General features: G+C 51.4%; 1 protein-coding gene across 1 annotated transcript in view; it reads left to right on the forward strand.

The window, feature by feature from the left end:
• thsd7aa (thrombospondin, type I, domain containing 7Aa) overlaps positions 1 to 12,386 on the forward strand; it is a gene marked incomplete at both ends in the record, with an annotated part of 204,039 nt that overhangs the window by 129,037 nt on the left and 62,616 nt on the right. Inside the window, 2 exons of the mRNA XM_084080528.1 lie at positions 2,989 to 3,183; positions 11,337 to 11,603. Coding sequence (XP_083936654.1) covers positions 2,989 to 3,183; positions 11,337 to 11,603 — 462 coding nt within the window. The remainder of the gene's footprint in view (positions 1 to 2,988; positions 3,184 to 11,336; positions 11,604 to 12,386) is intronic.

Here is a 12,386-nt window from a genome sequence, read left to right on the forward strand (position 1 = left end):
ATTCTTTACAAACCTCCAACCAGTTCAAACAAAGCGAGAAGTGAGCAGAGACCTTGTCATTATTTTGTGCAAACTTGGAGAGAAATACATTTGTAATGAGCCCGTCAAATTGACACCCACTGAAAAAAATGCACATGTTTTCTTTTGCATTTTGCTTATTACTTCAGCACAATAATAACAATGAAGGCTTCTTGGTTCAGTCAAAATTAGGGGGGCGCGTGTGTGTGTGTGTGTGTGTGTGTGTGTGTGTGTGTGTGTGTGTGTGTGTGTGTGTGTGTGTGTGTGTGTGTGTTTAACCTAACCGTTGATTCAGGAATTCCACATGAAATACCCTAACACCAGTGGTCTAAAGTAACATTTACAGGTACAGGTACTCTAACCTCTGTTAGACTCTAACAGAGTCGGTACGGTGCAGACCTCTGTTAGACTCTAACAGAGGTCTGCACCGTACCGACTCTGTTAGACTCTAACAGAGTCGGAACGGTGCAGACCTCTGTTAGACTCTAACAGAGTCGGAACGGTGCAGACCTCTGTTAGACTCTAACAGAGTCGGTACGGTGCAGACCTCTGTTAGACTCTAACAGAGTCGGAACGGTGCAGACCTCTGTTAGACTCTAACAGAGTCGGAACGGTGCAGACCTCTGTTAGAGTCTAACAGAGTCGGTACGGTGCAGACCTCTGTTAGAGTCTAACAGAGTCGGTACGGTGCAGACCTCTGTTAGAGTCTAACAGAGTCGGTACGGTGCAGACCTCTGTTAGAGTCTAACAGAGTCGGTACGGTGCAGACCTCTGTTAGACTAACAGAGTCGGTACGGTGCAGACCTCTGTTAGACTCTAACAGAGTCGGTACGGTGCAGACCTCTGTTAGACTAACAGAGTCGGTACGGTGCAGACCTCTGTTAGACTCTAACAGAGTCGGTGGTCATTAACTGACTCCAATGATGTGAACATCCTGACGGTCCGTCTCAGACAGGCTCCATTACCTGTAACACTATACTGACAGAGAGAGAGGCAATTCAATACACAGCTCTTAGTGCTCGCTCGGCCACTCGATGCAATCTGCCTCATTCTTTTCTGGGTGGAACGCCAACAGTTACGTAATCCGCAGAGAGCCCACTCACAAGTTCCAGTGCTTCTCAACTTAAGGACCCCCAAATTGATACGTATTTTGGCCGTAAAATTTGAAAAGTTTTTTATTTATTTTTTTTATGCCAGGGAGAAAATGTATCAACATTAACGTTAAGATCTTTCAAGACTTGTGTTTTCAAAATCAGCAAATCTACAGGATCAGCTATCTTCCAATGACCAAAAAACAAGTTCTTGAGGGGGTTCCAGGACCCCCTGTCTGTCCTAAACTCTCGCGCATGCGTGCGTGCGTGCGTGCGTGCGTGCGTGCGTGCGTGCGTGCGTGCGAGCATGCATGTGTGCGTACGTACAGTACTTGTGTGCAGTGGAGATATTCTTTAAGCATTCAGATACGTTGTGTAAACCATTGGTTCTCAAAGTGGGGTCCGGGGACCCCCAGGGGTCCTTGAGAGAGTTCCAGGGGGGCCCAGCTAAATGATAGTTAGAAACCAAATTGACCCTTATGGGTCTGTAACTCTGAGAGTGTACAAATGGAACCAAATGGACCCTTATGGGTCTGTAACTCTGAGAGTGTACAAATGGAACCAAATGGACCTGTTAGGGTCCATTTGGTTCCATTTGTACACTCTCAGAGTTAAATTAACATTGATTTTACTATATAAATTGGGGTCCCAGAGATAGAAATGCTAAAAAATGGGGGTCCGTAGCCTAATGCATGTCAAAATGGGGGGTCCTTGAAGTTAAAATGGTTGAAAATCACTGCTAGAGCCGTAAAAATCTTCTCTTATGGGGGTCCTTGGCATATCTTTTCAAATGGGGGTCCACGGGCTAATAAGTGTCAATTTGGGGGTCCTTGAGATAAAAAAAAGTTTGAGAACCACTGGTGTAAACTTTATGGTTGAGGTCCGCTCGGCCCCTGCATCATGCTCTGTTTGAGAGCCAATGCTTTGTTAATCACACCTTAATGACCATAGTGGATGTGTGTCGCTATAGCTCAGGTCGATGTTAAGTCGCTCTGAATAAGAGTGTCTGCTAAGAAGAGTGCATGCTATAATAAGCTCTGTGCACAGCAGCCTTATTGGAGAGAAATTGGGCCTCTGCCTTACTTCCCTCACAGGTGTTACCAATGATACTAATGAAGACTCTGTTCCTAGCACAGTGGTTCTCACACTCTTTAATTTCAAGGACCCCCATAACTCTGAGAGTGTATACATACACCCGTAGTACCCGTATCTTCCGTATTGTTCAATAAAAAAACATTTTAATCCGATCTGTGGTGATATAATGTATCAGAGTGCATGCAGTACACCTCCCAACCGATAGGGTCGCGTAATTGAAAGCATATGGAGAAAATTCAGAGAAAATGGCCACGATCTGATTAAAAGGCTTTTTATTGAACAATACGGAAGATACGGATACTTTGAGAACCATTGGTTCTCAAAGTGGGGTCCGAGGACCCCCAGGGGTACTTGAGGGGGTTCCAGGGGGTCCCCAGCAAAATGATGGACAGGGGCCAAATGGACCCTTATGGGTCTGTAACTCTGAGAGTGTACAAATGGAACCAAATGGACCCTAACGGGTCCATTTGGTTCCATTTGTACACTCTCAGAGTTAAATTAACATTGATTTTACAATATGAATTGGGGTCCCAGAGACATACATGCCATTAAATGGGGGTCCGTAGCCTAATGCATGTCAAACGGGGGGGTCCTTGTAATTAAAATGGTTGAAATCACTGCTAGAGAGCCGTAAAAAATCTTCTATTATGGGGGTCCCTGGCTTATCTTTTCAAATGGGGGTCCGCGGGCTAATAAGTGTCTATTTGGGGGTCCTTAATTGGCACGAAAAAGTTTGAGAACCACTGCCTTAAACCTCCTCTTTCTCTCTCTCTCTCCTCCTCAGCCGTGTCATGCAGGAAACAGGACGGCGGACAGGCAGACATCGGGGTGTGTCTGAAGCATGCCAGCTCCATGCCCGCGCTCACCCAGCCCTGCCAGCTGCCCTGCCAAGAGGACTGTCAGCTCACCCCCTGGTCCAAGTTCTCCTCCTGCACCGCCGACTGCGTGGGGGTCCGCACCCGCAAGAGGATGCTAGTGGGTGAGTGATACGATCCAACCGTAAACACATATGATCCATCCATATGATATACATCCATATACTGTACGTTTACTTTTCTTTTTGCCTTGACTGTGGTGTCTCTCCATCATGCTCAGTGGTGGAAAAAGTACTCAAATTATTTACTTAAGTAAAAGTATCAATACTGCAATATAAAAATACTCTGTTACAAGTAAAAGTCCAGAATTAAGAAAATAAGTACAAAAGTATTGGCATCAAAATGTACTTAAAGTACCAAAAGTAAAAGTACAAAATATTTGAAAATAGCCTACAGTATGTATAAAATAGGGCTGAAGTGGTTAATGTATGTTTTATTATAGCATATTTTATATCTGAAAAGTAACTAGTAACTAAAGTTTTCAAGTAAATGTAGTGGAGTAAAAGTACAATATTTGCCTCTGAGATGTAGTGGAGTAGAAGTAAAAGTATTGGAAATTGGAAATACTCAAGTAAAGTACAAATACCTAAAAATTGTACTTAAGTACAGTACTTAAGTAAATGTACTTAGTTACTTTCCACCACTGCATGCTGTACTATTCTTGCCCTGTAACCTGTTTTAATCTGCCTGTACTGTATCTTATCTTATGCATGCATCCATCCATCCATCCATCCATCCATCCATCTTCATCTGCTTATCCAGATCATGAAGGTAACAGTTCTAGCAGAGAATTAGAATAAGTTAACGCAATACAAAATATTCACTACTTTTAACTGGGATATCCTGAGGCGTTCCATGGCCAGCGTGGAGATAATCCCCCCAAAGTGGTCCTTGGTCTGCCCCGTGGCCTCCCCCCATGTGGTCCTTTTGGTCTGCCCCGTACAGACAAGAAAAAGAGAAATGAATAAAAGCCATTATAATAATAAAATAAATCCATCTAAACTAAGCATCTACGCTAAGTCAACTGAACACTACTAAGAGTCCAGTGGCTTGGATTCAAACATCCCCTCCATCCTATAGTCAGCCTTATCAAACCAACCAGAGTTGTATGCAGTCTTACAGAGAGTATGCACATGAGTCACTGTTCCACCGGGACACGCCTCCCTCATCTAGACTGAGCGGCAAAACATTGAGCAGCATGGAATGTTTGGAAGCGCTCGTTGGAAATCACTCAACGGTCCTGCGTACCAGTTTATACATGTCACATGATGCAGGAGGCAGCAGGACGTTGCGTTATCGAAAAAACGAGCGCTTCCAAACTCTGACACTTAGAAACATAATCATCTGCACGGAATATATTGACAGAAACATGTCTTTACGGTAGATTTTTATCAAACAAAATCAAGCTTATCAAGCTTTCCGTACTGCTGCCATGTTGGTGAGTTTAACGTCGTTTGATACAATCAGATAGGACTTTTCTGTTTGGATGAATGGGGCTGTCAAGGCCAGAAAGTAGTTTTTTTGCCACTCAGTAGGCGTTCCCGCATATCTTCTGGGTAGGACATACATGGGAAACTGGCGGCCCCCACCTTCACTTAATGTGGCCCACAGGTTAATATCAAAATACTGATATATTATTGATTTCAGCTGTTACAATTGCAAACATACAAACATGACCCGCTTTAATTACTTCAGTCTATCTATATTAGTAGCTTAATGACTAGTATTAACATTCTGTTGTCTATTTTATGTCCAATGTATTTGTATTTAAGTTCATGAAGTTAACATAAGTATAACTAAATGCATTTGAAATTAAATACAAATGTTACGTTTCTGGATTCCAATAAAAAAATTGCAAAAATAGCAGATCTACAAGCTTGTAGATCGGCTATTTTTGCAATGTTTGTGTGACATAGAATGGCGAAGTACAGCATTAATTTACGAAAAAAGTTAAAATACAGAGATAAGAGGTGTCTGCCCGACAGTATATGCAATGTGTCCCTCTGGAGTGAGTGTGGAAATATAGTGGCCCTCTGCATCATTAAAGTAGCCCAGCCCCTGGGGTAGGATGATGTCACGCACATATTGCTGCAGGGAGGACAATAGCTGCTATATCGCTCCTTCTCGCTCCTTCTCACAACGCAGGTGTAACGGAAGGTTACATCCGATGTAACCCAGGTTCTCTGAGTGGAGAGACTGGCTCTCCACTACATATTATTCAATATGTACGGGAACTGACCCCCAGGGGCAGTGCTCGTGGATACTCTTTAAGACACATCACTCATGGTGGCCCTGCCCTGATCCGTGATCAGTGGGCTATTTAAGTCCCACCCAGGCAGAGCCACTTCGATTAACTTTGATTGACACGAATTTCGGAGCGGCTGATTCGTGGAGAGCCAGTCTCTCCACTCAGAGAACCTGGGTTACATCGGATGTAACCTTCCGTTCTCTATCGTGGTCGAGACTGGCTCTCCACTACATATTATTCAATATGTACGGGAACACTCTAAGACACACCGCGAGGAAATAAGCAGACCTAGCTGCCCCCGCGGCAGCCCGAAGCAGTTTAAGCCCGAAGTATCAGAGCCCAAGGCGTGCTCCAAAATCCTGCCATCCAACGAAGTATGTAATACTCGTGGCCTAGGCGCAAGACGCTACCTAGGCCCAGCTGGCCCCGCCAGACGCTAAGGCCAGTCAAAAAAAGAAGGCTCGTGGTCTAGGCGCAAGACGCTACCTAGTCCCAGCTGGCGTCCGGCCAGTCAACTGATTAGCCACCTAGCCCGCAAGGCGCAGGGCTAGCTTCCTATGCATGACATCACTCCGAGCCCGGGCCCGTCCTGCGGGAGCCGGGGTCTCGGAGGCACGGTGAGTATGACCTGCTCTACTGCCTGGAGCCCAGCACTCGCTCCGCGAAGGGGGTGCTGGCTGCCACGTTCATGCAGTAGAACCTGGTGAATGTGGATGGCGCCGACCAGGAGGCCGCCGTACAAATCTCGGACAACGAGGCACCTCGCCACAGAGCCCATGAGGTAGCAAGGCCTCGTGTCGAGTGTGCCCGTACTCCTGACGGGACTGGCTTGCCTGCCTGTCTGTACGCCTCTTGGATTGTTTCCACCACCCAGTGAGAGAGCCTAGCCTTCGAGAGTGGTTCTCCAAGGCGGTTATGCCTATAACAGACAAAGAGCTGGTCCGTTGTCCTGTGGGCCTGTGTCCGCCGACAGTAGGTCCTCAGGGCCCTGACAGGGCACAATAAGGACTGCCCGCTCGGCCCTGCTTCACCGCTTCCCTGCGGAGGGTTGAAGGGGAGCAGCTCAAAGGACTGACCGGCTCGGGACTCTGACCAGACCTTAGGGTGGAATGCCGGGTTGGGCCGCAGTACCACCCCAGCTTCGTCCGGCAAGAAGCGGCAGCACTCCTCATGCACCGACAGGGCATGCAGCTCTCCTATTCTTTTCGCGGTCACCATCGCCAGCAAAAATGCTGTCTTGAGGGAGAGCCACTGCAGCTCTACTGTTTCCAGTGGCTCGAATGGCCCGTGCCGCAAGGCCGACAGTACCACTTCCAGATCCCAAGGGGGGGCTGCCGGCCTACCCTGCAAGGGGTGGTCCCTACGAGCCCCCTTAAGAAACTGATCGATAAGGTTGCAACAATCCACTGTCAGTTTCCGCGGTCCAACGCGGCTTGCCTTTATGGCTGCCACCATTCCCCTCACAGTCGTAGGAGACCTGCCTGCCTCCAACATTCCCTGGAGAAACTGGAGGATGCCCTGGGCCCCACAAGAGAGGGGATCCAGCCCTCTCGCATCGCACCAAGAACGGAACGTTGCCCATCGATAGGCATACGCTGTCCTCGTCGATGGAGCCCGGGCTGCCAGCAAGGTAGCAACTACCGGCGGGGGCAGCCCCATGGCTAGAAACTCGGCCCTCTCAGGGGCCAAGCCCAGAGCCTGAGTCCCTGGGGAAAGGGATGAAAGAGAGTCCCGTGGGCTTGAGACAGGAGGTCCCTGCGCACCGGGAGCTCCCAGGGCTGACCTCGGAGAAGGGGTGCAATCGCCGAGAACCAGAACATCTGGGGCCAGTTGGGGGCCACCAGGATGAGGCTCACCTCCTCGACCTGAACTCTCTGAAGGAGTGGGTGTAGGAGGACAAAGGGAGGGAAGGCGTAAAGGAGACCCTGCGGCCACTGATGTGCCATCGCATCTGTGCCCAGGGGGGGATCGTCCCTCCCCATAGAGAAGAAGCGAGGGCAGTGCGTCGTCTCTCTGGAGGCGAAGAGATCGGCCACGGCGGTGCCGTACCGGTTCCAGATCTCGTGCACCACCTGAGGGTGCAGCCTCCACTCCGCGGTGAGGGGTCCCCCTCGGGAGAGACGATCCGCGGCGACGTTCTCCAGACCCGGTACATACATCGCCCTCAGGGACTTGAACCGGGGGTGCGCCCACTCCCATAATGCCCGTGCCAGTCTGCAAAGGCGAGGGGAGCCCAGGCCCCCCTGCCTGTTGACATATGCCGCTGCCACCGTGCTGTCTGTCCTTACCAGGACATGGCGGTCTCTCAGTACCTGCTGGAAGCGTAGTAGCGCCAGATATATCGCCCGCAGTTCCAGGAGGTTGATGTGCTGCGTCAACCACGGTGCCTGCCAAAGGCCACTCACGCCTTCGCCCTCGTGGACGGCCCCCCAGCCTACCAGGGAGGCGTCGGAGGACACGACCTGGCGGCGTAGCACCGGCCCCAGCATGTTGCCCCTTGCCAAAGTGGTCGGCTGCTCCCACCACTGGAGGGCCAATCGCAGCCTGCGTGTCACCAACACCATGACCCGCCGGTCCCTCAGCGGGCAAAGGCCCAGGCCCAGGAGGCAACGCTGCACTGGCCGCATGTTCAGGAGAGCCAGGGGCACGACGTGTACTGTGGCTGCCATCAGCCCCATAAGGCGGAGGCACAGCTTCCAGGTCACCCTGGCCCCCAGCCGAAACTGAGACAAGCAAGCCCTGAGGGCGGCCTGTCTCACCGGCGTAAGGGACAGGGTCCCTGCCCTGGAATCCAAGCACATGCCCAGGAACTCTGTGGATTGTGACGGCTGGAGCCTGCTCTTCTTCTTGTTGAGGCGCAGGCCCAGGTGCCCTAGATGTTGCAGGAGCCGAGCCATGTCGTTGCGGCACTGCCTCTCCGAGCTGGCACACACCAGCCAGTCGTCCAGATAATTCAGGATGCGAAGGCCCTCTCCCCGCAGAGGTCCCAGGACTGCGTCCATGCACCTCGTAAACGTGCGAGGGGCCAACGATATGCCGAATGGGAGGACACAGAACTCGAAGGTTCTGCCATTGAAGGCGAACCTGAGGTATCGTCTGTGCCCCTCCCATATTGGGATCTGGAAATAAGCATCCTCCAGGTCGATTGTGGCGAACCAGTCGCCTGGGAGGATGGCCTGCCGGACCCTCGGCACCGTCAGCATCCTGCAGCGCAGGGGTCTCAAGAATTTGTTGAGTCCCCGCAGATCCAACACTGGCCTCAACCTCCCATCCTTCTTGGGGATGAGGAAGTAGTGGGAAAAGAACCCAGCTTGCTGGGTGGTCCGCACTTCTCTGATGGCCCTCTTCGCCAGGAGAGTGTTGATCTCCGCAGCCAGAAGTTCTCTGTGCTGTGCATCTGACACCACTGTGAAGGTGACAGACCGTGTCCGTGGGGGCGGGTGCAGGAACTGCAGCCGATACCCCTGGGTCATGGTGGAGACCACCCAGGGGTCCGCCCCAATCGTCCCCCAGAACAACCTCTGTTCCAGGGAACGGCAAGAGGGGGCTGGGCCCCCCCCACCGTCAGGACCGAGACGGGGGCTTGCGGGGCTTACGGCCCCGGCCCCGTCCCGAGCGCTGGCCGCGCCCGGCCCTACCCCGCCGAGAGGCGTCCAGCTGGACCCTTAGGTCATCTGGAGCCGCATAAGCCGGCTGGGGTGGTGTAGGCCGAGGAGCCGCGGCGCTGCGGCGCCCTTGGCGGAGGACCCCTGACACCTCCTTGGCACACCGGCGGGCCTCCTGGGCCTGCTGGAGCATTGTGGTCGCAGTTGGCCCGAACATGGCCGATGGCACCACTGGCAATCTAAGCAGGCAGTTCCGATCTTCAGTCTGCAGCTGCGACTGGGACAGCCAGAGGTGGCGCCTCGCCGTCCAAAGCGAGGCCAGGGCCCTGCCCGATGCCACCGCCTGCTCCTTCGCCAGTTTCACCAAGAGTGAAGACACCTGCTTTAACTCTGCGGCCAGGCCGGGTGTTCCACTGTCCAGCTGGCCGACCAGACGGCGCTGGTACAGGGCCAGGATAGCACCTGTGTTAACCAGCTGGCCCTGGACTGCCAAAGTTCCGTGTACCCTGGTAAGCGCGGTATCCATAACCCTTGTGTTCCTGCTTGGGCAACTGAGCTTCCCCAGAACCGATGTGGTGGGGGTGATCAATGCCCCTAGGGCCTGATCCATGGGAGGAGGCGGGCCACAGCCCATCCTCTCCCGACCCTCCACGCATGCCAGCCGTTTCGCCAGGCCTGACCAACGCGGGAGGCTAGTCGGATTCTCAAACTGCTGGAGTACCAGGTCCTCCACATCAGAGAGTAACGGTGTGGTGGGGTGACGCGGCTGGTCCCCCGCTTCGTCGTCGAACCGGGAGGTCCTCCGCGTCTGCTCTGCCGGCAGCTCTATGTCCAGCGCCCGAGCAGCCCGAGCGATGAGCTCGTGAACCGAGGTGGGGAGCTGCTCTAGCTCCTCCTCCGCCTGTGCTCCATCACCACCCTCCTGACCGGGGGGGAGGTCCTCCTCCTCAGAGTCGAACCCCAGGACGTCGACGTCCTCATCCTCTGACGCCCCCTCTGGAAACGCCTCCTCCTGTCCTACCGCCAAGGTGGCAGCGGGGCGCTGTGGAGGGGGCGGGGCTGTTATTGTGGCCACCGGAGCTGGCTCAGGCAACTGGTCGCCCCCAACTGCACTCCTACGCCGTTTGGTCGGAAGCAGCTGCACTATTGCGGTGTTCAGGGGTTGGAGAGAAAACGACCTAGCCCTGGCCTCTCTCACTCTAGCCGGCAGGATAAAGCAATTCATGCACGCAGAGGGGTCCATACTGCCCGTACGTGCGTGCTCCGTCCCCAAGCAAAGCATACATCTATCATGGCCGTCCTCCAAGGGCATTTTTATCCCACAGCCCAGACACACGTGGGGCGCTGGGCTGGCCATGTTTGCTAATAACGCTATGTATGCTTATCTATATACCTAAAATAATAATATAAGGTATATATTCGTACGTATGTATTTGTATAACTATATATATATACTCATATACTCAATGCTCGAATATTTGTATACTCATACACCTAATATTCATCCATTTATATAAGTGTATATTAATACCACACTTAATCTCTAAGTATATGAGCAGAGCCAAGCTCTATCCTTATTCCACTTATTTATTTATTTCGCAGGCCCCTCCCCCTACGCTGACGCCTCTCGCGTCGACGCGGAAGTAGGGACACGCCGCAAACAAACTTTTCTCTGTTTGTTTGTTTACTTGGCTCCGCCGAGGCGGGCCGCGGCGGCGATGATAACCGGTGGTAGATGGCCCGGAGGTCCGCCGACTAGGTCAGCTTCGCTCGGGTTCTACCTCGGTACCGCGCTGCGGCGGTGACAAGCCAGCAGCCGCTCTGGTCCGTCCTCCGACTAGGTCAGATTCTGAACCAGAATGCAGCCGCGGCACTGGCGCTGCCGGCGACCAAGCGTTCGGCCGACAGACGGCTTCACAACTTGATCACTCGAGCAGAACAGCAGCTGCCCTGGCCCGTCCTCCGACTAGGTCAGATTCGGAACCAGGGTGCACGCCACGCCAGGAATAATATGGAATACTATGGAATACTTGTGTGTTGGTGTAAATACGGCAGCAAGCGTCCCGAGAGGAGCCTTGCAAGACCTGCTCTCTACCCAAAGTAAGTGGACCACGCCGCCAAACACCCGTTCTGTATCTTCTTAAGCTGAGCCCACAAGCGTCTGCACTCGTGGAAATCAAAGAGTCGAAGTGGCTCTGCCTGGGTGGGACTTAAATAGCCCACTGATCACGGATCAGGGCAGGGCCACCATGAGTGATGTGTCTTAAAGAGTATCCACGAGCACTGCCCCTGGGGGTCAGTTCCCGTACATATTGAATAATATGTAGTGGAGAGCCAGTCTCGACCACGATAGAGAACAGTCTGTTGCTAAAAGCAGCTCTTTCTCCTCTGCTTCTTCTTTCAGGCAAGAGCAAGAAGCGCGACCAGTGCAAGAACACCCAGCAGTACCCGCTGTCAGAGACCCAGTACTGCCCCTGCAACAAGTACAACGCCCAGCCCGTGGGCAACTGGTCGGACTGCATCCTGCCGGAGGGAGGCCGCGTGGAGGGCCAGCTGGGCATGAAGGTCCAGGGGGACATCAAGGAGTGCGGCCAGGGCTACCGCTACCAGGCCATGGTGTGCTACGACCAGGACGACCGCATGGTGGAGACGTCACGATGCAACAGCCACGGTGAGAAGGAGACACCTGAGGCCTTATTTATTTATTTATTTATTTATGCTGCAACTAAGGGTGTGCCGATATATCGCGATACGTTTTCGTGGCGATATGTATTGTCGTGGCGTTTAATCCATTAAGACCTGGAACGCAGATCTGTAGATCTGCTATTTTTGAAAAATCTTGATTTTATTTTTTTAGATTATTTTCAAAAAACTGTTAGGATTTAGAAAACATTTTTAAAAATCGCTTCAGGTCTTAGGAGACACTGGAGACCTTATTTATTTATGCTGCAACTAGGGGGTGTGCCGATATATCGTCCCGCGATATATATATCTATATATGTATCGTATCGTGAAATTAGTGTATCAGCACACCCCTAGCTGCAACCATACGTTATCTTCTTAGCAATTATTCTGTTGATTACATTTTGATTGATCGAATCATCAAGAAGCTACATATATATATATGTTTTTAATTCATTTGTTTTACATATCAGCACTCGGTGCCGCACTATGAGCTTGTAGATCTATTTTTGAGTAGCCAAAGAAATCAAAAAATGACACAGATGCATTCCCGGTCTTAATGGGTTAAAAAGTTCTACTAATTTAGTGAAGCAACGTGTAACTCAGCTAACCTCATTTCCCAACATGTCATCAACACACATCATCACAGTGAGAGTTGATAAACAGCCTTACAGATAACACTTCAATATCATTGAAAGATCACCTGCAGTGTAGTTTTAAATGCCAGTTGAATGTAACGTTTCTGTATTGGTGATATTAATGATAATGTTGT

Source organism: Gymnoscopelus microlampas (assembly GCF_963454915.1).
Source record: "Gymnoscopelus microlampas genome assembly, chromosome: 15".
Lineage (NCBI taxonomy): Eukaryota > Metazoa > Chordata > Actinopteri > Myctophiformes > Myctophidae > Gymnoscopelus > Gymnoscopelus microlampas.